Source organism: Myotis myotis, unplaced genomic scaffold (assembly GCF_014108235.1).
Source record: "Myotis myotis isolate mMyoMyo1 unplaced genomic scaffold, mMyoMyo1.p scaffold_m19_p_4, whole genome shotgun sequence".
In the NCBI taxonomy this organism is placed as follows: domain Eukaryota; kingdom Metazoa; phylum Chordata; class Mammalia; order Chiroptera; family Vespertilionidae; genus Myotis; species Myotis myotis.
The window spans coordinates 126,580,339-126,603,041 of record NW_023416346.1 but is presented as its reverse complement, the minus strand read 5'-3'; the positions used below and the strand labels follow the sequence as shown (position 1 = coordinate 126,603,041).

Here is a 22,703-nt window from a genome sequence, read left to right as displayed (position 1 = left end):
GCTCGGCCCTTGCAGCCCCTCCCCCACCCTCACCCCCTCCTCTCTTCCCTCCCACCCCACACATGACAGGCCCACTGGCACTTTGGTGAACATGCTGATTTCTCAGGACAACGTCCCCTTTCCTTGAGAAAACGCACAGAAGCAGATGAAGGAGCAAATCCCAGAGGAAGGGGGTGATGGCTGGGGGCCCAGGACTCAGAACTTCAGCGGAATGACCGGCCAGTACTTGGGCCGCTTTCGGTCAAAGTGCTTGTTAAAGCTCAGCTGCACGGCAGCCTCCATGGCCTGGATCTTGGCGGCGCTGTCCCCGTACAAGCGCTTCATCTCGGCCTGGCGCCGCTCGCTGGGGCTCTCGGAGGGGGGCTCCATGGAGCGGCTCGTCTTGTAATACAGGTCGTGGTCGGCATTCACATAGTCTTCCAGGCGCTTTGCGTCCAGCTGCTGCTGCCGCCCTGAGAACAAGCCAACACAGTCAACTGGGGTGAATTCACGGTTGCCAGACGTGCAGGGGGAGGGGGGGCGCGCATCCCCCAAGTCCCTTAGCTTTCCCTTTCACACTGTGAAGCCACGCCCAGCTGTGCTGGCTGAGATGTTCTCTGGATTCTAAGGCACTACGAAGTTTGGAAGCTCCTTGCTCACTTATCAGGGGGCTATACGCTGGGAGAAATAGCAACAAGCCACAAGGAAAGGTGCTACCCCAAACTACCCAACATCTGGCAGCAGCCCTGAAAATAAAGGAGAAATTGACAGCAACTGGCCTCCTCTCCTCACCCAGCAGCCAGCTCACATCTTGCCCAACCAGGAAGGGCAGGTGGGGCTCACTGGGTTTTAAACACCCACCCAGGCCCGCAGGGAAAGACCAGTGTTGCAAGAAGTACTCCCCAGCACAGAAGAGGTGGTGGCAGAAAAACTGAATTTAGGTAATCCAGAAAGAGCAATGGCCACCATGACCTGATCCTTTCAGGCATCTAAAACACACACTGTACCAGGCAACAGGAGGTCAAGTGATTGAACACTTGCCGAAGGTACGAGGGCCAAACAAGGGCAATTCAGCGAATGGGTGGGAAACCTCTGTGGTCTAATCTTCCTGCTACATTAACCAAGCTAAAGAGGTAAGGAGGTAAAGAGATAACTTCAGTGCGCAGGCTGATGCTCTAGCCACTGAGCAACACCGGGCTGGGTGTCTATGTCCTCGCTATGGGATCTGACTTTTCACTTCTCAGGTTGGCTTAGGCTCCATTTCAAGTGCCATCGTTATATGCTTTCAATCCTATTAATTTAAATGGATTCTTGCCCCGGCTGGGTGACTCAGCTGGTTGGAGCATCATCCCGTACACCAAAATGGTTGCAGGTTCAATCCCCAGTTGGGGTACATACCCAGGTTGTGGGTTCGATCCCCGGTCCGGGCGTGTATGGGAGGCAACCGATTGATGTTTCTCCCTCACACTGATGTCTGTCTGCCTCTCTGTCTCTCTCTCCCAGTTCCTCTAAAATCAATAAACACATCCTTGGGTGAAGATTTAAAGTAAATAAATAAATGGATGAATGAATAAATGGATTCTTATAAAGCAAGAACTATTTATTCAATTTATTCTCCCCTTCTCTATTTTCTATTATAAAAAGCACTAATATAACTTTTATTCTTATGTAAATAAGAACATAAAATATCAGCAAAACAATGCTGTGGAAGGTAAACTCTAGCCTATTACATAGATTTTTGTAAGCGACTGTCAAGAACAGAAATTGATAGCCGAATGCATCCATCTGTAGCTACTGTTGCTACCAAGAGAAATGCTACCAAGTAAGGAGTGAAGATGGTTGTAGGGGATAAAACAACACTATAAATCATTCTTTCCTGGTTAAAAGCAGCAGAAAGAAAGGTTAGTATGGAAGAAACCACAAAAGTGAAGGAACCAAGTGTGCACAGAAAGATATTTATGTGGCTATGCACAATCCCTCTCATAAATCCTGTTCTTCATAAATGACACCTTGGACTAGGCGGGAAGGAGTTTTATAAACTTGGAAACATTAAAAATGTGGCCATTTCTGTCTCAGCACATCTGCAGTTCATTTTCACACAAGGAAGCAATGCCCTGATATGCCAAATGACTGGCAAAATGAAGACCATATCCCTGTTACCTTATCTAGGGAAAAGATAGAATTGACTTACTGGGAAACGCAGACCTAAACCAAAATATTGACCTAATATGGAAATGAATGGGAGGTCAACAAGCATTTGTTTTTCATTCTCAATCTTTCTGACAAGTTTGAAACATTAGGATGTAAGTTGTTAGTCCTCATGGGTGTTTAAATTCTATTCCCTACCCCGCCCCTCAAGGACTACTCCTCGGAAGGCCTGGTATTTCCCCATTAGCCAGGGAAGAGAGGCCCACCTAGGAGCGCCTTGGCCCCATTACCCATTCTTGGGGTCTCCTTTTGTTGTTGGCCTGCAGGACACAATCCCATGTGTGTGTCTGCTGGGGCCTCCGAGCCTCTGCATCTAGAGGGCAGAGATTCCCAGGCCACAGTCCTTTCACTCTCAAGTTTGTCCCAAGACTATCATCAGCCTTCTCGACAGATTAAGTGACACAACAGATGTTCCACTTCCTGTCTAAATCCGAGTCTCTGAGTTTAGAAGTTTGAGTAAACACTGGAATCTTCGCTGTCTTAGTAAGTGTTGCTCTCTGCTGTTAGAATATGTGAATTTAATCTTTTTACTTTTGCATCTATAGTTTTCTTTTCCTTATAATTTAGCATGGTTATAATTATGCTTCTTTCTGCTACTCTTCTGACAAAAACTCTTACCAATATTAAACTGGTGTCATAATTCTATGTTGAAACATTTTCTTTTAAAAAAATAAATATATTTTTATTGATTTCAGAGAAGAAGGAAGAGGGAGAGAGAGATAGAAACATCCATGATGAGAGAGAATCATGGATCGGCTGCCTCCTGCACGTCCCCTACTGGGGATCGAGCCTGCAACCTGGGCATGTGCTCTTGACTGGAATTGAACCCGGGACCCTTCAGTCTGCAGGCTGACACGCCAAAGTGGCTAGGACTCGAGAGACATTTTCTTAACTGTTGATGAAATACTGTTAACACAAAGCAACCTTAGCTGGCAGTCTATGAAGCCTGTGCAACTTTCCAAGTTTGAACTCGGCTCATGGGTTGCCACCATGGGGTTTTAGTTCTTAACAAAGTTAGTTCATACATTGCAAGAATAAAAGACAGTCCTCTGCTCTGTCCTCTACTTGTATCTCCTTCCCACCCAGCCTTCCTCATGAGAACTTAAGGCTCAACTCCGTCCCCTCCCTGCCCACAAGAAGTCTGGAAGTTTCCGGGTTTCCTGCATGGATTTAAGGGGCAGGAAGGGGGAGGGTCCCTGTTGCCTTTTTTCACCCCTACCCCCAGTCCCAGGAGGACACAATGCCTGACACAAAGTCAGTGCTCAGGAAATGATCGTAGAGAAAGTGTGGACAAAGGCCATACATTATTTTTTTGTAAACAACTGTTTCTTCCAAATGCTGTTGAAGAAAAATGATGACAACCCAGAGAAAGAGAGAGAAACAGATGCTGAAATCACAAAAGGTGCTGGGGTGGAGCTCCCCTACAATAGGTTCCTCAGAGCCTCCACGGGGAGAGGATGGGGGCAGAGCCAGGGTTGGGGTCTGATCTTGTTTCCTTACATTTGAGTCACTTCACCTCCACTTACTCACACAATGAAAAAATATGTTCCAAGGCTGGACTTCGGATTTGAAAACCAGCCAGCTTAAACCAAATACCCTCAGACTGGCTGAAAGTGCTTTCCTGTATACTGACCTAGGGGACCAAGCAAGCCTTATTCTTATTCCGTTTTCTATTTGTTGCTTCCTTCCTCCCACTGAGAAGGATTCTCAGTCACTGGCAGTTTTTCTTCCTGTCAAAACAAGGTGAGGGCTCATCCAACCAGATGGAGAATCAGATGACTGAAGCAGAGAAGGGAACGTCACACCTCAGACATAACTGAACAGGTGCCTTGTTGCGGAGAGGTGGGTCATTTTTACTGAAAACAGCTGTGGGACTTGATGTTACAAGAGGTTTTTTCTTGTAGGATATTTGGACATGGGAATTTGTTTTGATACAAATCATACTCTTTTTATATTCCAGTTTTAAAACAGGGTTGTAGTGGGTTGACTAACGTCCTCTCAAAATTCACATCTCCTTGGAACCTCCAAGGAGGTTCATGTGAATATGATCTTATTTGGAAACTAGAGGCCCAGTGCATGAAATTCGTGCATGGGTAGGGTCCCTAGGCCTGGCTGGTGATCAGGGCCAATCGGGGCCTTCCGGCTGCCAGCTGGGGCCTTCCTTTGCTCCGTGCCACCCCCTGATGGTCAGTGCACATCATAGCGAGCAATTGAACTCCTAGTCGAACTCCTGAGGGGACAATTTGCATATTAGGCTTTTATATATATAGAATAGCATCTTTGCAGATGTGTTTAAGGGAAGGGTGGAGATGAGATCATACTGGATTAGGGTGGACCCTATCCAATGAGGGTGAAATAGAGAAGGACACATAGAGACACAGGGATAAAACCATGTACACGTGGAGGCACAGGTTGGAACTATGCTGCCACAAGCCACCAAACGCCAGGAGCCAGAAGAAGCTGGAAGAAACAAAGCCCAGAAGACTTTAGAGGGAATGTGGTCCTGCCAACACCCTGATCTTGCACTTCTGGGCTTTAGAACTGTGGGAATAAATTTCTGTTGTTCTAAGCCATCCAGTTGGTGGTAATCTGTTAGCAGTCCTGGGAAACTGATGCAGGGGTAATACATACATAGGGTTAAAACAAGAAAAACAGTCAGTATTATACTATTAAGGAGAAACTGTACTGGATTCATCTGGATTTAGGATATAGAACCTTGATATTTTTTTTTGCTTGAGTCCAAAGATTTACATGATATTGCCAATAGAGACTTATGTCCATAAAGGAAAAAAAAATAATGGGAAATGACTTGGACCCTAGAGAAGCCCATGGAACAGGGAAATAAGCATTCATTATTCCACAAATAATTAGCCCATAGGCAGAATATTTTGGAGGACAAAGCACTAAGACAAATGAGTGCTCAAGAATGTTATTTTCCCTCATTTTTTCAGCATTAGCATGTCTTTCTGATTATATTCTCTGCTACGTTGCTAGAATTAATGATCTTCTAGCACAACCGAGTGAAAGCACAGACTTGTTTTATATCATGAATGCCTCATTTCTGACTTGTCAGCAACACACCCAGGACACAGGTGCAGATCTGGAGCCATTTCTGATGGGTCTGCCATCCTCACCCTACATCCCTCACTCCATGACAAATACAAGCCAGTGGACAACCACCATTTCTGCTTTTAGAATAAAAGTGCATTTCCATCCCTCCCTTCCACTTTTCGACAGCCTTTTGCATGTTTTTTTTCTCACCGATTGGCTTTATGCATGTCTGAACAGCTGGACTAGATGAAACACACATGTGGCGGGATTATGCTCAATCAGTATTATTCCACACTTGAGTATCACTGATTAAACCAAAATGGCTCACTAAATACTGGGCTGTAACCTTCGCTGTATCCTTCAGGTTTTCCATACAGGGTGGACTGAAGCAGGACCAACCAGGTAGGGTTCCAGCCAACTGACAGAGTCTAAACCTCCTTACTCAGGTGGACACAACACAATGGAGCAGATGTCTCCCATCAAATGTATGAAGAACACATCTGGGCCCTTTGATAAGAATAACACCATTGAGTGTTAACTGGCGGTGGCCTTACCTTCTTTTCCTTTCTCTCATTCCCAATTGACCCCATCCCTCAAAGCCTGAAGCACATTCCAGTTCTCCACAATTAGCCTGTGGAGCTCCTCCTCTGACCACCAAGTTCACTGGCTCTACCCTCATTTGCAAAAGTAACCATGGACCACACCATAGATGGCTCTTGTAGGTGTCGTTTTTAATTTGATTTATCTCCTCTTCCCATCTGGGTTCGCTCTTTGCGAACATGTCCCTGCTTTGACCCACCAACTAGCCCCAAAACACGTGATAACCATCTGACTGGCTGAAGCCGGAGACAACAGGGGCAGTGTTTGTTTCCGAGGGCTTTCTTCTCTATGGGGAACGATAACTGGCACGCATTTTCCCTCTAAGAGTCAGGACTATAACCTTGCAGTCGCAATCGATGGTTATTTATGCCTAAAAAAATGATACTTTTCTTAACCTAACAATAAAGATTTTCCCTAAGAAGTAGGTGAAAACACAGCTGACCTTTCAAACTTCACAACTGTCTAGTTTCCTGTAAGTAATGTTACCACTGAAGTTTTAGATAATGGAAACATCTCAGTTGGAAATGAGGACATAACATAATCAAAAGCATGCCTGTTCCCACTGCACAAAAGTTCTTTATCCTTCCTTTTTGTCCCTTTTTTTTTCTCTTATCATCGAAACATGTTAAATTAGAGACTAGCTGGAAGAGTAGTAACCACAGGCAAGAACATGCTATCTCGTCTGAAGGATTTTATCCTAAGAAAATATTAAACAAGATTCAGCAGATGAAAAGCTAAATCAAGTTTAGCTATGTTTTCCCTGGCTGGTAAGAGTTTATAAAATTCTGTGTTCTCTATATGATTCATATTCAGAGTTGAATTTGCCCTTAATGATGAAGTAGCTTCTAGTGGTTCAAAGAGCAAAACGAAACAACTTTAACCCTTTGCGGTCGTTTGTCTACTCTCAGCCACCAAAGCTTTTTTACCGTTCCCGTCGTATGTCTGCTCTCAGCCACCACAACAAGGAACCGTACGAATCTTAACTCTATTCATTCATGTATCAGTTCATAATTTCTCTGAAAGCTCTTAAGTGTCTAAGTGACCTTGTCACGAACCAAAACATTGCCCCGACAAATCGGAGATATCGAAACTCAATATAAACAAACGTGGTCATTCCGCACTCGCCATGCAAAACACCGTGGCGAGTCCGTCGCCTTTTGAGAGTGAAGAAATCGACAAGCTTCGGAGATACTTCGCAGAATTTCAAATAAAGCTTTACAAATTACGTTTAACTGTAATTAGGCATTCTCGCTTGCTAAGATATTTCAAAATAATACTCCAAAATGGCAAAAAGAAAGTTACCGAAAGAAGTGTACTGCGAATCTGAAAGTAACGATGAGTTTTATTTTGGCACCTTGAATACTGACTCTGACGTAGAAAGTGATAACGTTTGTAGTGATTCTACTAGTAGTGATGTAGTTCCAAAAAAGAATTAATAAATCTTGTTTATCCTTCATAATCTCGCATGTTATGTATCACTGCTCTTTCAATGGAAATTAATTCCGACCAGTATGACACCCATGTCCAAATTTAATACGACCGCAAAGGGTTAAGTAGTCATACTACTCAGGTCCCTTACCGCTTTATGAAGCATTTCCCGACTGTGTACAGAACTAAACCTCCACCGTTTCTAGTAAAGGCAATGGACTGGAAAGCACCCTGGGCATTCAAATCACTTCCATCTGAATTCCATCATTCATTACTGCTCCAAGGAATGCGTATTCATCCTATATGCATATTTCACCAAAAGTGCTGGTGAAAAAAAATAATGCCGGTGAACCACTGCCCATTATTTTGTTATTGGAGGCGCAGGGCCAAGCCCTGGCAGCTACTTCTAATAGAGACCCAGTCTTTAGCAGTAAGATTCTCACCCTCGCCAGACAATTCTCACGCCTCCCAGGGGCTGCATAATGCTTTCAGGGCAGACTGCAGGACACAAAAGCAGAGCAGAGACTCTTGGGCAAGTAGTTCTGAATTTTGCTACAAGTACACGTTTTAAAAAGCACAAAGAAGTGGCAGCCCAATGTGTTCAGTGCTGTTATTAGTAAGGGGGGGGTGGGTTCGTTTTTCTGGCCCAAGTATTTCACTTTGGTAAGTTATGTCAAGCAAGAATGTCCTGGAAACAGAACTCAAAGTTGTGTTAAGGACTACATGGACTAAATTGTGTTAATGACTAAATTGTGTGAATGACCAAAATTTATTTCTTTTATGTTTTGAATATTTAATTATTGAATATTTCGATCAATTTAAGAGTTTGGCTAAGTGCTGCCTAGAGCAGAAATATATGACTTTTTTGGAAGTCATAGAGCTTCTTTATAAAAAATGTACAGAATCTGAATCAAGCACTAAGTAGGACAGTTACCAGAATAAAACCAGTTTATAGTTAATAATCCACAATCAAGGATGAGTTATTAGCAACTAACCATGACAAGTAACATTTCTTGGGCACTGGGTTTGTCCCAAGCACTGTTCTCTAACTTTTCTCTTATCTCATTTCATCTTCATAATTACCACCCCATTAATTAGGGTCCCCATTTCACAGGCGAGGAGACTGAGGCACAGAAAGGTTAGGGCAGATGGCCCCCAAGAGGTTAAGAACCTCTAGCTACTATGTGGTGGAACCCCGTGACTTGAGTGGTTCTGCCGAAGCTGCCTCTGTATAATTTAAAATAATAAAAGCGTAATATGCAAATTGACTGACCAGCCGAACAGCAGAACGACCTTCCGGACAAAGCCGGGGCTGCAGCCGTGAAATCAAGGCGGCTGTGAAATTGAGGCAGCTGCCGTGGCTGCGAGGAAGGGATCAAGGCAGCTGCCGCGGCTGCGAAGGCCTATTCTTGCACAAATTTCATACATCGGGCCTCTAGTGTTACTAATAATAATGTAAATACTGGGAAGTAAGGTTAAGGATGAAGGTCATAAGGGTTTTCAAGAACTCCCTTTTTAAAATATATTTTTATTGATTTCAGAGAGGAAGGGAGAGAGAGAAACATCAATGATGAGAGAGAATCATTGATCGGCTGCCTCCTGCATACCCCACACCGGGGATTGAGCCCGCAACCTGGGCATGTGCCCTGACTGGGAGTCGAACCCAGACCTCCTGATTCATAGGTCGACATTCAATCACTGAGCCACTCCAGCCGGCCAAAGCTCCCCTTTTTGTTGGTTTGCGCTCTAGATCATGGGAAAACAAATATACATCACATTTTCTTCATAGAGATGGTAAGACCTTTCTCCAGTTCCCTTTATATCCCACTCCTGACTGCATTTGGGAACAAAGACAATTCTTGCAGGGTGACTGTACAGTTTCCCAGGGCTGCCGTCACAAAGCACAAAACCTGGGTGGCTTAGCACAATGGGAATGTTCTGTCTCAGTTCTGGAGGTCAGAAGGCCCAGCTCAAGGGCGGGGAGGGCTGTGCTCCCTCGGCAGGGAAGGTGCTCTCGAAGGATCTGTTCCAGCCTCTCTCCTAGTTCCTGGTAGTTCCTTGCCTGGTGGCAGCACAACTCCAGTCTCCACATGGCGTTCTCCCTGGGTGTGTCTGTGTCCAAGGGTCCCCTTTTTATAAATACATCAGTCACATTGGGTCAGGGCCCATCTAATGACCTCATTTGAACTTGATTACTTCTATAAAGGCCCTATCTCCAAATAAGGTTCCATCCTGAGGTCCAGGGTTAAGGGAGGTGGGGGTTGAGATTCCAATATATCTTTTTTAAGGGACACAACTCAAGCCATAACAGCAATGATAGCAGTGCAATTTGGAGCCTTGAAGTAAACAAAGATGACTTAGGAATACCATCAACCAAAATATGAAGTTCATCAAGTTCATACAGCATTCCAAGCCTAACTCACTTTGTAAAATGTCTCACAGAACCATAGCAAGTTTAGCACTTTGTGGGGTAAGATTTCAAAACCTCATGATTTAAGGCTCATAATAACAAAATACTTTACTCATTCATTTAAAATAATACTAAGTGCCAGGCACAATGTAGCAAATAATTTTCATGATTTTTTAACCTACCTAGGATTCTAACTGACAAAGGCAAGAGGAAGGAACAGGGATAGTTCTTAACCATATCTGTAACTGAAATGCTCACCCTGGAAGAACACATTTCATTATTTTCTGTTCATTCCATTCATATCTATTTTTTATTGAGTAACTGTATCAGGTTTATTTTATACTAGAGGCTGGTGCATGAAATTTGTTCATGGAGGGGGGGTTCCCTCAGCCCAGCCTGTACCCACTCCAATTGGGGACCCCTTGGGGGATGTCCGACCGCCGGTTTAGGTCCAATCCCTCACAATCTAGGACTGCTGGCTCCTAACTACTCACCTGCCTGCCTGCCTGATCACCCCTAACCTCTGCCTGCCTGCCTGCCTGATCGCCCCTAACTGTCTCTGCCTGCCTGCCTGATCACCCCAAACTGTGCCTGCCTGCCTGATCACCCCTAACTGCCCTTCCCTGCCAGCCTGATCTCGCCCCCAATTGCCCTCCTCTGTCAGCCAATTTAGTTCTGATTGGTCAGTTTCTATGCCAGTCAGCATCAAAAGCCCCACCTCCTAGGCAGCCATTGGCTCCTCACAGTTGACCCAGATTTGGTTCTGACTGGTCAGTTTCTATGCTAGTCAATGTCAAAAGCTCTGCCTCCTAGGCAGCCATTGGCTCCTTATATTCACCCAGATTTGGTTCTGATCAGTCAGTTTCTATGCCAGTCAGCATCTCTGGGCCTATCAATGGGGCCCGATCAGAAAGGCAGGGCTGATCAGCAGCCCCTGTGGAGGCCTGGAGAGAAATGGAGGCGTGGCTGTTGGTGAGGCCAAGAGAAAGAGAGGCAAGTTCTGATCAATGACTTCCACAGAGGCTACGGATCAGACCCTGCTTCTCTCTCTGTAGGCCTCTCTCAGGGCCTGATCTGCAGACCCCTAGGCAGTCAGTGCTGGGTTGCCATGGCAACCCAGCTGACTTCCGGTCTGGTCAAGCCTTTGGTGGTTAGGACCCTGGCTCTTTATTATATAGATTAACAGATAAGTCAAAATGGCCTCTCTGATGACTGGGTTTTCTCCCATTCTTAATTACAACTTTGATCGTAGAATTATCAATCTCTCAGGGGAAAAACATCTTCTGGTAAGGACAACAGAAATAAGCCCCATCATCATCATTATTTTCTTTTTCAAAAGTAACAAACAGCATTCCAACCAAATGTGGACACGGGCCAATGCCTACTCTCCCTCAACATGTCAAATGGTTATTTTGTATGTATTTTGAAAAAAGGTAGACTTCCTTCCTGGAGCTCAAGGAAAGAAATGTATTCTATGTGTAATGTAAGTGCTGTTGTAAAAATACTTGTTTGGATATACTTTCTAATGAACACCAAAGAAGTCAACAGTTTAATTGAAAGAAGGAAAATTAAAAAAAAAAACACTGAAACTGAATGAGTAGTTTAGTGAAGGAAGAATGATGGGCCAAGACACTAAAGGGCGTGATGCTTTATACCAAGCCCACTGCTCAGTTCCTGACACCCAGCGGGATCAATAAATGCTAGGCCATCATTATGAAAATATGATCATTCAAAATGGAAATAAAACTCTTCCCAGGCTTCCATGTTTCTGTTTACTAAAAATGGTAGGTAAACTGTCATATAATTAGAACTCAATACAAACAATATTGAGACTGGCTACTGGTTATAATAGAGAGAAAAAAATAGATATTTGTATATTTATTAGAGACACTTAAAATGTAAATGATCTGATAACTTCAATAGTAAGAACAGCACCAAAAGCAGTTCTAGTTCTTTGTAGTCAAAAATTAAAAAAAGAAAATTCCTGCTTTCTGACTGAAGATATAAGACCATTATCACAACTCTCTAACCCCTGGGAAGACAGTCTCAATGCAGGATCAAATCGGAAAATGTAAGTAAGTACTAGGCATTTTGTTATTCTGTTTAGGTTCAGACTGATCTCTACTTTGAGGGCAGGGAGCTTAATGTTTAAGAAATGGCAGGTCTGCAGTACCAGGGAAGGCCCAGAGCTATGTACCAATGAGTTGGCAACAGTATTTTAGGAACCTAGTTGTCTTCGGTACAAAACCCAATCCCTAAGTTTGTGCATGAGGAAGGAGCACAGGAATTGGAGTCAGGCAGACCTTGGTTTGATTCCTGACAGCAAATTATTAGTTGTGTACCATGGAATAAGTCAAATAACCTTCTAAAGGCTCACTTTCCTCATTTGTAAAATGGGTTTAATACCTCGAGGGACTATTGTGTAGATTAGGGAACACATGTGTGCACACATGTATGCGCACACATGCACACTCTCCATCTGGTGGAGTCTCTAATATTCCATAAATGTTAGAGATCCTATTGGGTGAAGATTTGTTCTAGAACTAAAAAGAAAGTCCTATATAAAAATAGCTCTGGAAACTAATATAATTGAGGTGCCATGTCACCATGGCTTTTCCAGGCCTGTGACTGGATTTGGAATAGTATCTGTGCCCAGTTGAGGAGAAAGTAAATTTACGGATTGGGGGAGAGAAAGCTGCAGAATGCAGGGCAAGGAAAGCAAGCTTGTGAAGGCAGCTCTGCACTTACGCCGCTCCTCCCTGTGCCTCTCGGTCTCTGCAAAGTACTGGCGGAGCTCCTCTGTGATCTCCATGTTGCTCAGGTCGCACTCCACCTCATCATCTGAGTCGGTCTCCGCCTCCTCTTCTGTGGTCCAAGATTGGTCTTCGCTTGTGGTGTCAGGAGGACGCTGCCCAGACCTTGGAGAATGTGAATAATCACAGTGGGAGTCCTTGGAGGACAGGTGATGGTCATAGAAGGGCTGAAAAGATCTACCTTTCTTAGCATAAAAGCTCTGGGGAAGACCTCCTGGAGTGAAGTACCAGGGGGAACAGAAATAAGACTCCATGGCCCTCCGATAGGCATTCTGGTGGCTTCGCATCCAAGCCATTGCTTGATAATAATGTTGCCAGTATCTTGCATATACTGGATGACAAGACCAAGGCGTGGTAGTTTCCGATGATGTCATCTACAAAATAAAGGGAGGTGTAGGCTCGACACTGCAATTCATCCTCAAGATAAATCCCTAAATGTTTCATCAACTTATCAACACATATTTACTGAGTATCTACTAACAACCTACTCTACTGTAGGATGCTGCGGGCCAAAGAGGACATGACAGGTCCATGCCCACAATGGAAACTGAGTTATGCACACCCGCTCTGAAGTATGTGTACGTGAGGTACGCACAGGATAATTAGCTTAACGTTATGGCCATAAAAAAGTGGGACAGAAGCTAGTAATGATCATTTTTAGGTAGGATGCAGGGAGAGATAAGGACTGGACATCTATCACCTTGGCCCTTTCTATCCACTGTAATTAGGCAACTAGTTCCCAGTTTGAAACGGCCTGCCAAGAACCACATGGACTAATGAATGGCATGTTTTCTGGTCCCTCCCTCTCTGCCCCCTAAATGCCTGCTGGCCCAGCCTATTCCTCAGTCCCACGTACAAAAGATGTTGAGCAACGCACCCAGTGGTGCTTTTACTTTTCGTTTCTGATGTATTTCTTTGGTCTTCTCCATCATGGAATGAGAACACCAAGACTTTAAAGACTAAAATTTACCTTTTTCTCTTATAAGTTACAACAAAAATCTTACCTTTGCTGCCATCTCTGATTGTGAAAGTCCAAATGGGCACGGGAACTAGGAAAGACCAACCACAGTGCAACATCTGGTCAGTATAGGTATGTGGCATTCATGGCTATTTTGTAGTTTGCCAAGCAGCTTCTCATAGGGTGCCTCTTGCCAGTACCATGCCTAGTCTTCATGCAACTTACTACTACGGGACCCTGGCACCTGGGCATGACCTTGTGGTCTGAAAAGGAGGGATCCGCTTAGGTATGATCAAGTGGCTCAAAGGACACTCCACTTTTCAAGTACTGGTTTCCCTAATTTTTGTTTTTCAATTACAGTTTACTTTTCAATATTTTTTGGTATTGGTTTCAGGTGTATGCATAGTGGTTAGACAATTATATACTTTACAAAGTGTTCCCCCTGAGATTTCCAGTGCCCACAGTATTATTGACAGTATTCCCTAAGCTGTACTCTACATCAGCACTACTGAAAGACATTCAAGATGCCCCCAGCAGCATAAAGGTCACTACCTTAAAGTGCAACGACATATAGAGATTTAACAACAGAACTTGTTTCCCTATTGAAAATAACTATATAAATAGTTAGTAGTTAGTATATATATAAAAATAATATAGAGAGTATGAACTAAAATTGACAACTATTATTTTATGTACCAATCCTTAACTCATGCCAATGTCTATTTAAATTAAACTGCATGTCCCTGAGGCTTGAATAGAATAGTGTTCATCATGCCAACTCACCAGAAACCTTTGTTGGGCCTTGGGGATGCCCCTCTAAATAAGACATCTTCCAGACTGGCTGGTGCCCTGCACTTTAAGGCCACTCAATGGACCTTATTTTGGTTTGGGTTGTGATAAGCACCTCTCAGCCAGCGGGTGACACCACGCTCTCCCTGTCTAACCACGCTGCCCCTTTGCAGGAGGAGAAACTTCCATGGAGGCACTTCATGGAGCCACCATGCAGGATGCCTGTGCCCAACAGCCTTGCTATGCCCATATCTGCGCCTTTCCCCGCTACCTAAGTGCGTGTGACTTACTGATATGACAGGAAATACCTAAAGGTAAAGTCCAATCTGCACCTTTTACAACCCATTTAAAACCGACTTAATATTTTTCCTTCTGTTCAGGAGCTCAGAGCTACTAAAATGACAATCTATATCAGAATGTACTCTAAGAAGTTAAACAAAAAATAATACCCTAAAATGCATGAGAATTTAAGCATCTGTTAGACCAGTGGTTCTCAACCTTCCTAATGCCGCGACCCTTTAATACAGTTCCTCATGTTGTGGTGACCCCGAACCATAAAATTATTTTCGTTGCTACTTCATCACTGTAATGTTGCTACTGTTATGAATTGTCATGTAAATATCTGATATGCAGGATGTATTTTCATTGTTACAAATTGAACATCATTAAAGCACAGTGATGAATCACAAAAACAATATGTAATTATATATGTGTTTACTGATGGTATTAGGCGACCCCTGTGAAAGGGTCGTTCGACCCCCAAAGGGATCGCGACCCACAGGTTCAGAACCGCTGTGTTAGACGAAGCCACTAACACAATGTGTTGCTGAGCAGTTGCTTAGGATTTGAAACTTCAGAAATCAGATACTGAAAGAGTCCTATTTTTCCTAACTTCACTCAATCACAGAATAGAATTTAAAAATCTCCACGCCTTAAGAAAGAAACTTGACTTATTTTGTAATCTTGATCAGATGTTTCACTATGGGTAATGTTGAGACGTTAAAATGACCACTTCTTTTAAGATTTAACCTAAAAGAGAATCATTTGCTTTCTTTTTAAATATAATAAGCTTTCAAATAGGGTATTTCCAAGAGGGCTGACATGAACTTCTGTAAATTTATCTTAAATATAACCCACACTTCCTGTTCACTGTTCTAAATTCAGAAATACACATATGCAGTGAACGTAAACTGGAAAAAGGTTAACAGATGCAGTGAAAATGTAAGTGCACATTCAGTCCACATTATTCTTAACCATTTGTACGCCATAAGTGTCTATAGACGTAAGCGGCGGACCTTTTAAAATTAAATTCAAAGTATCGTGGCAGTTAACCAGTTAAAGTATAATTTAAAGGTTTAAAACATGAGCCATTATCTGAAAACCTGGTTAACTGCTTTGTGCTTTACAGGCCACTGAAGAAATCTAAAATAGTCAATATAATTCAGGGGCTAACCACCCAGAGAAGTGAAACGAACCCAAAATGAAATTATGGCAGAAATCAGCACACACTTGAGTGCTAAACTGTAAGGTGCAGCCTTTCAGTGCTAATTACCTGCAGCCAGTTTTCATCTGTCTATCACCGATTCCCGAATCGATTTCTGAGAGCCTGCAGCACCTAATGACATTAAAGTGAACTCCATGTGTGTCTTAATCAAATTTGTTTTAGAGATTCACAAGTAGCCTAGGAATTAAATTAGAAAAGTCGAGGAAATATCTGCATGTCTTCTGAAGATGAAGAGTTTTGAATCCAGCCTTCTAGCCTTAAAAAACATACTTAGAACCAGATTAATGTGAATAGTACTTATCCCAAACTGACAGCCTCGAATATGTAATCAACATGATTGTCACTGAACACAACTATAGACCTCAGAAAGGCCCGCTTTTATTTAGAATTGGGACAATCCAGCCTGGCTTTAAAGAAGCAGCACCAATATTCTGCAAATGCATGAGATGGTGTCTGAGAGGCTCCACTTTGCAGAGTGGGAAGTGTAGGCAGATGTGATAAAGTAGGCAACTGTTTAAGAAGTTCAAGTGTCATCCATCATGTTCACCAGGCTGCTAAATGTCAATGGCTGTGATTAAAAAGAAGGGGGAAGCACTAATTTGAGGAGAGATTACTTATTTATGCCTTTAATTCAATAAATAACTTGAGAGAAGGGCTGCCATGGTACACTGCTTTAGAGATCATGCAAGTTTGCAAGAAAGACACCAGGATAATGAGCTGAGATGAGCGAAGAAAGCCAATTTCAGCATTTGAAGCAGAAGCGGCTCTGATTCAGCCCAGTGTGCTGCCTATTTACAAAGCACACCAACTAATCAGCTAAAGGACTAGTACCAGGGGTGGGCAAACTTTTTGACTCGAGGGCCACAATGGGTTCTTAAACTGGACCGGAGGGCCGGAACAAAAGCATGGATGGAGTGTTTGTGTGAACTAATATAAATTCCAAGTAAACATCATTACATAAAAGGGTACGGTCTTTTTTTTTTTAGTTTTATTCATTTCAAACGGCGGGCCGTAGTTTGCCCACGGCTGGACTCTTTTAAGACCGAGGCCATTAAGGAAAGAGGAATTTATAATAATGATGGAATACAGGCAACTTTGTCCTCAATTTTAGTCTGTGCTTTCTGCATTGGTATGGACAGACACTAGGACTTCACAATCACATCTGCAGCCATCCTCTAGCAAGTTCAGAGGCCTGGGGCTATATGTCAAATATGCCAATTTCATCCTTGGCTTTATTATCCCCCCCCCCAATTCCAAAACCTATGTATCATATCCTCTTACATTTTCTTATTTTTAAGATTTCTAAAATCCTACAGATAGTTGCTTAAAAATAGTTCCTGAAATGACAAATTAACCAATCTCTGAAAAATTAAATCAGATAAAGTATAGAAAAACACATAAAAAGGAATACCAGCTTCCATAGAGTTTTATTATTATTACTAGAGGCCCGATGCATGAAATTCGTGTAAGGGGCTCAGCCCTTGCAAGCCCCGGCTGCCTCGGCTGGCCCTCGAAGCCCCTCACAGCCCCAGCTTCGTCAGGAAGATCATCCAGACGGTTGTCTGGACGGTCCTTCTGCTGTTCGGTCTAATTAGCATATTAGCTCTTTGTTATATAGGATCAGCTTGCTACTTCCAGTATTACTCTTGGTATTTTATGCCTGCAATTATTTTCTGTAAAGTGTCAAACAGTAAATATTTTGGGCTTATTGGCTACATACAGTCTCTTTTTTCAATTGAAAAAAACAACCCTTTAAAAATGTAAACACCATCTTTAGCTCCCGTGTAGTACAACAGAAAAGCTGCGGGCCATCATTTGCCCACCCGTTTTACGTGCATACATCATTAAGCTGTACAGACACTGCCCTCAATATGCTGAGCATCCTAATTGGTCCTCACTTTCCACTTGGAAATCACTGGAAAAACTTTAGATTCTCACCCTTAAACTTGGACTAAGACGAGTGGAAGCAAGAGAACTGGGATTATGACCAACCCCAATGTTGGTGACAAGTTCCTAATATTTGGGACAAAAGAATCCTCTCCATGACTAAGTAAGCAAATTGAATCACTTCTTAAAGATCTACATAGACATTTAAAGACTTAATTAAGAAAAAAAGACCTTAAACTCCTGCAAAACAGTATCAATCGACAGGACTTAAGAATGCACATGCAGTGCCATGATTTCTGATGAACACGCTACCACAGCGGTTCTCAGCCTGTGGGTCGCGACCCCCTTGGGGGTCGAACGACCCTTTCACAGGGGTCACCTAAGACCATCCTCCATATCAGATATTTACATGACGATTCATAACAGTAGCAACATTACAGTTATGAAGTAGCAACGAAAATAATTTTATGGTTAGGTCACAACATGAGGAACTGTGTTTAAAGGGCCAGAAGGTTGAGAACCACTGCTCTACCAGCTGCCGTGAGCGAGACAGTGACCCAACAAGGACGGGAAGCGGGGAGAGTTCCCAGTCTTATCACCAGGAGAAGGAATACACATCCTTCCCCACTAGTTGCACCAGGTAGCTCCCAAGGGAAGGGTCCTGTTCAAAGCTGGTGATTCTTTCTACACACAATGCTTAAGAACTTAATAAAAACACCTGGGTTTCTGAAAGGCCTACATTAAAATAATTCTAGACATTATGACAGCACCACCATCAGACACCACTATCATTTCAAAGCAAAGAAAGCTTATGGTTGCCGCAGACTTAGATGCCTTTTCAGTGGTCTTTAATTTTATCTTTCATTCCCTACCTCCCTAGGAGTGTCTCCTACTCTATTAGAGCACATTTTGTGGGCTGATGGGATGATGCGGCTGAAAGAAAAGAGATTGGCAATGTCAGGGCAGGCTGGGAGCCACAGCACTACCAACCGGGCAGCCCTTCCCCCGTGAGTACAATGGCATAATAGTCACTACCCAGCTGAGCCCTGGCAAGTACAGAGACCGAATTCATTGTCTGTCCTCAATCATTAGAGAAGGAAGGAATAAAAACAGCATTGAGGTCATTCACTGAACACTGCCGAGACCCACAGACAAGACAGCGCCTCTGAGTCTTCAACAATATATTTCCCTATAAAGCCTTGCTTGAAAAATGCGCTCATTCTTCATTGAATCTGCTTATCCTGGAAAAGACATTTTTAAATGCATAAATATACATGAATAACAACAGACAAGAGCTTTGTAGTTTTCAATGGACACACTGTGACTACTTCCATCAAGTTATTTTGAAAATTTCACAAATAAGTAATGTGGCATTGTACATCTTCTTTTCATTGTATACAGCATTTATATTCTTAAATATAGGATCTAGGGTGTGTCATAGCAGTCAGATAAATAAAATAAAAGCACAAATTTCCCTCAAAACGATAAATCTGTAACTGGATTTTCCTATCTTCCTTTTCCACTAGAATTCTGACAATTAAATAAACGAAAACTCACCTGCTTTGATTTTTGCGTAGGAACACACAAAAAGTCATTAAGTAAGTTATGCTGGTTAAAGCCCTGAAAGTCGTACCATTCCTATAAAACTCCCACCGATTTGATTCTCTGAGCCAATGAAATAATTTCAGGATCTAATTAGGCCTTCATTACAATGTTTTAAGGTAAAAGGAAGGAGGAGGAGGGTCTGCTGGAGATTGTTCATAATAAGATACGGTGAGAAATCTGAATTACATAAATGGAGTCATGCGGTTCTAATAACCCTACCGGAGTGGATGACTTCCAATAACACACACTGGTAGGAACCTCCTCACCTAAGAGAAATAATAAAATGAGGTTTTTTTGAGAGCACTGTTTCCTGTCCTCACCCCCAGCAGCTAAGAAGGCTGGTAAGTTCATCTGGCTCCCTCCTGTGGCTTTGCATGGTCCCTGCTCAGTGTTTTGGACATCAAGTCTGAATGGTCTTCTACCCTCAACAGCCCAAGCTCCACCTCCCAGACACAGGCCTCCCACAAGTGTACAGGCTTCCATGTTCAGCAAGACCACACCTTTCCGTCTCTAACAGCCACCATAGGCAAGGGAGCCCACAAGCATTTTTATTTCCTTATTCCCTCACCCCCAAACCCCAGTTTACAGTCTTCCGGATGTTGCAGTAAGTAATGGCACAAAGAAACATAGCCTGAGGGAAGGAGATAGACTGAAAAGATGTAGTTAATTCTTTTTAACATGGATAACAGTCTACCCACAGAATGGCACTGTTTAATTTGTCAGCAAGAGTGATGGACTTGTGAATGGATTTCTTTAAAAGTTCACCAAATGCCCATGTGACTAACGTCAGAATCAGAAGTGAAATATGAGGACACCCAAAAAGAAGTCACCCTCAGACTCATAAACACAACAGGCAATAGGATAGTTGAAAACTGGAATAACTGAGGACATAATAATAAAATAACTCACAAGAAGAGACAGTAAGATCTCTTCACTGTAAGTATATCCTTCATGCAGTAAAAAATCTAGTGTGATCATAAAGAAATAAGTGAACAGTCAGGTAATACAAGTTAAGCACCTACCAGCAAAACCCATGGCTAGTTTAAAAGTGGTTAAGAGCATCAGTAGATTTCAGGAGCCTTATTTCAAATTTTACTTCTATAAATACATACATGGTAATTTCATGTTAATCTCTCTTTTCTGAATGGATACAGCATTCATTATGCCTCACTCATTTGGGTGTTTAATCAATTATCTGTAGGCATGGATTTGGCAGTCTACTTCTTTTAAATTTCCCATTTTTCTTCCAGCATAAAAATCATAGCTAATATTTCCTTTCCTTGGACGCTATTGGGATTGTTGTTTCCTGGTAACACATTCTCCTCCTACCTCTACCCTCTCTAAAATCACTGAGTAGCTATCACTCAAATAACTCTGACTTTATTATAAAGCTCCAAATTTTTTTCAGAAAGCATAAGTTATTTAACTAATGTTTTCAAAGATATTTTCAATGTATATGACCAACTATAGCAGGGGTCCTCAAACTACGGCCCGCGGGCCACATACAAATACAAATATTGTATTTGTTCCCGTTTTGTTTTTTTACTTCAAAGTAAGATATGTGCAGTGTGCATAGGAATTTGTTCATAGTTTTTTTTAAAACTATAGTCCGGCCCTCCAACAGTCTGAGGGACAGCGAACTGGCCCCCTGTTTAAAAAGTTTGAGGACCCCTGAACTATAGTTATACGTTCTTCAGTTGTTCACTTTTTTCTCTGTCCTGCAACTGGATTTCCTATTGTAGATCAGTGGTTCCAGGAGCTCTGTAGCTAGTCTGAAAACTCTCCAAACTCCAGCCTACATGTTCCATTTTCCCCACCCCTCTCATCTCACATTATATCCTTCAATGGTGGACCCTAAAAGATACAACAATCTTTCACCCTCTGTAAAAGTTTTAGAATGAAAATTTCTCTCTGGAGCTTTAGTTTATATACTTTCCCAGCAGAGCAATGAGCACACACAGACGTGCACACCTTACAGTGAACTTGCCTTCAGTTATACCTATCCAAGGTTACTAACAATCTTTCAAAATACACAATTTTGCCGAAACCGGTTTGGCTCAGTGGATAGAGCGTCGGCCTGCGGACTGAAAGGTCCCGGGTTCGATTCCCGTCAAGGGCATGTACCTGGGTTGCGGGCACATCCCCAGTGGGGGATGTGCAGGAGGCGGCTGGTCGATGTTTCTCTCTCATCGATGTTTCTGACTCTCTATCTCTCTCCCTTCCTCTCTGTAAAAAATCAATAAAATATATTTTAAAAAAATACACAATTTTCTGTTTGCATTACCATCCCAAAGGAACTGTTAATTTTATAAACCATATAAGCATACATTGTATGTTGAAAGTAAATACCCCCAGAAGTCTCATTTGTGTTATTAATCTTTAGTCTGGACTTTCGAGTAATGCTGTTCTGACTTCAGGTTCAAGACAGCTGAATACAGAACCTAGCCTGTGAAATAACTTTAAAAATAATTTCTGATAAAGAAATTGTTCAGAACCCACTGGTTTGTACTCTCTGGATTTCAAAGCTAATGGGTATTGTTTGGCTACTGGTTTAACTACTGAGTAAGAAAAAAAGGGCAAAGGCATTCCCCATCTCCACGGGTAAGGTGCATACAAATGTTCTCCAGATAACTTCCACTTCCACCCCCGACTTCCCACACAGGTCAAAGTGCGAGGGGAAAAGAAAGAAAACCCAATTTTTTAGAAGACGGATCAATATCCTAGACGTCCCTCCAAAAAGAAGGCTGCCCTGGGCGATCTTGTTTAGAGACTGGGCTGGATGGGCAGGCCGAATTCACCTTCCACATCTAGCTTATCACAATGCCCCTGGCACACCAGAATCACAATGGGGGACTTTAATAAAAATACCGATGCCTGGGCCCTACTTCTAGGGATTCGAATTTAATTGCCCTGAAATGGGGGCCCAGTGATTCTGACGCACGTGCGAGCGGAGAAGACTGCACTAGGCCCTTGTCACAAAAAACCAGCAAGGAGTTAGGCATCTCTTGGGCCTCTGGCTCCACCTTTTACCGCGAGATGGTAATTTCTACGACAACGTGACAGCCAAGCCCTTGGCTCTCAGGGCCTCCGAGGAAGCCAGGCTTCGCTTCACCTCCCAAAGAACACCCAGCCGTCCCCGGAGTCACCTCGGGCTCCCAGCTTCCAGATCCTGGGCGGCGGGACGCAGGGACCTACTTCTCCGTGGCGGGGGAGTGGGCGGAGCTATCGCCACGGCGACTAGACGTGAACTTCCGATTCGCCACACCGAGCGCCGGAAGTCCCGCCCTCACCGCGGTGACGCCACGTCCGCGGCGCGTTCGGCACCACGACGCTGGGGGCGGGCGCCGGAGAAGGGTCCACCCCTCGAGTTGAACGTGGGAGCGGCTGGAGGGGAGGTGAGCACAGGAGTCGCGGGCGACACTGGTCGCGGCGCTACGGCGAGGACCCGGACCGCTGCGGCCACGAAGGTGG

The 22,703-nt window shown here is 43.3% G+C and overlaps 1 protein-coding gene across 3 annotated transcripts; it reads right to left on the bottom strand.

Annotated features, from left to right (window-relative positions):
* Nucleotides 1–40: 40 nt before the first annotated feature.
* GEMIN8 (gem nuclear organelle associated protein 8) lies at nt 41–22,476 on the bottom strand. Of its 3 annotated transcripts, none has more exons than XM_036305720.1 (4): nt 22,379–22,476; nt 13,494–13,538; nt 12,425–12,863; nt 41–452 (listed from the first exon to the last, which is right to left on the bottom strand). In XM_036305720.1, exons 2-4 carry the CDS (start codon nt 13,503–13,505, stop codon nt 196–198), a joined length of 708 nt encoding a protein of 235 aa, XP_036161613.1. In that variant the 5' UTR covers nt 13,506–13,538; nt 22,379–22,476; the 3' UTR covers nt 41–195. The 3 variants fall into 3 exon arrangements, with proteins under 3 accessions (XP_036161613.1, XP_036161614.1, XP_036161615.1); XM_036305721.1 differs by lacking the exon at nt 22,379–22,476 and adding an exon at nt 15,789–16,445; XM_036305722.1 differs by lacking the exon at nt 13,494–13,538 and having other exon boundaries at nt 22,379–22,453.
* Between the last annotated feature and the right edge of the window lie 227 nt (nt 22,477–22,703).

What these genes read in the sequence shown, in the direction of transcription:
- GEMIN8 (XM_036305720.1), bottom strand. An exon ending in GAGGCACAGGGAGGAGCGGC is followed by an intron (nt 453 to 12,424) that starts GTAAGTGCAGAG and finishes GCTTGTTCTCAG; the next exon opens with GGCGGCAGCAGCAGCTGGAC.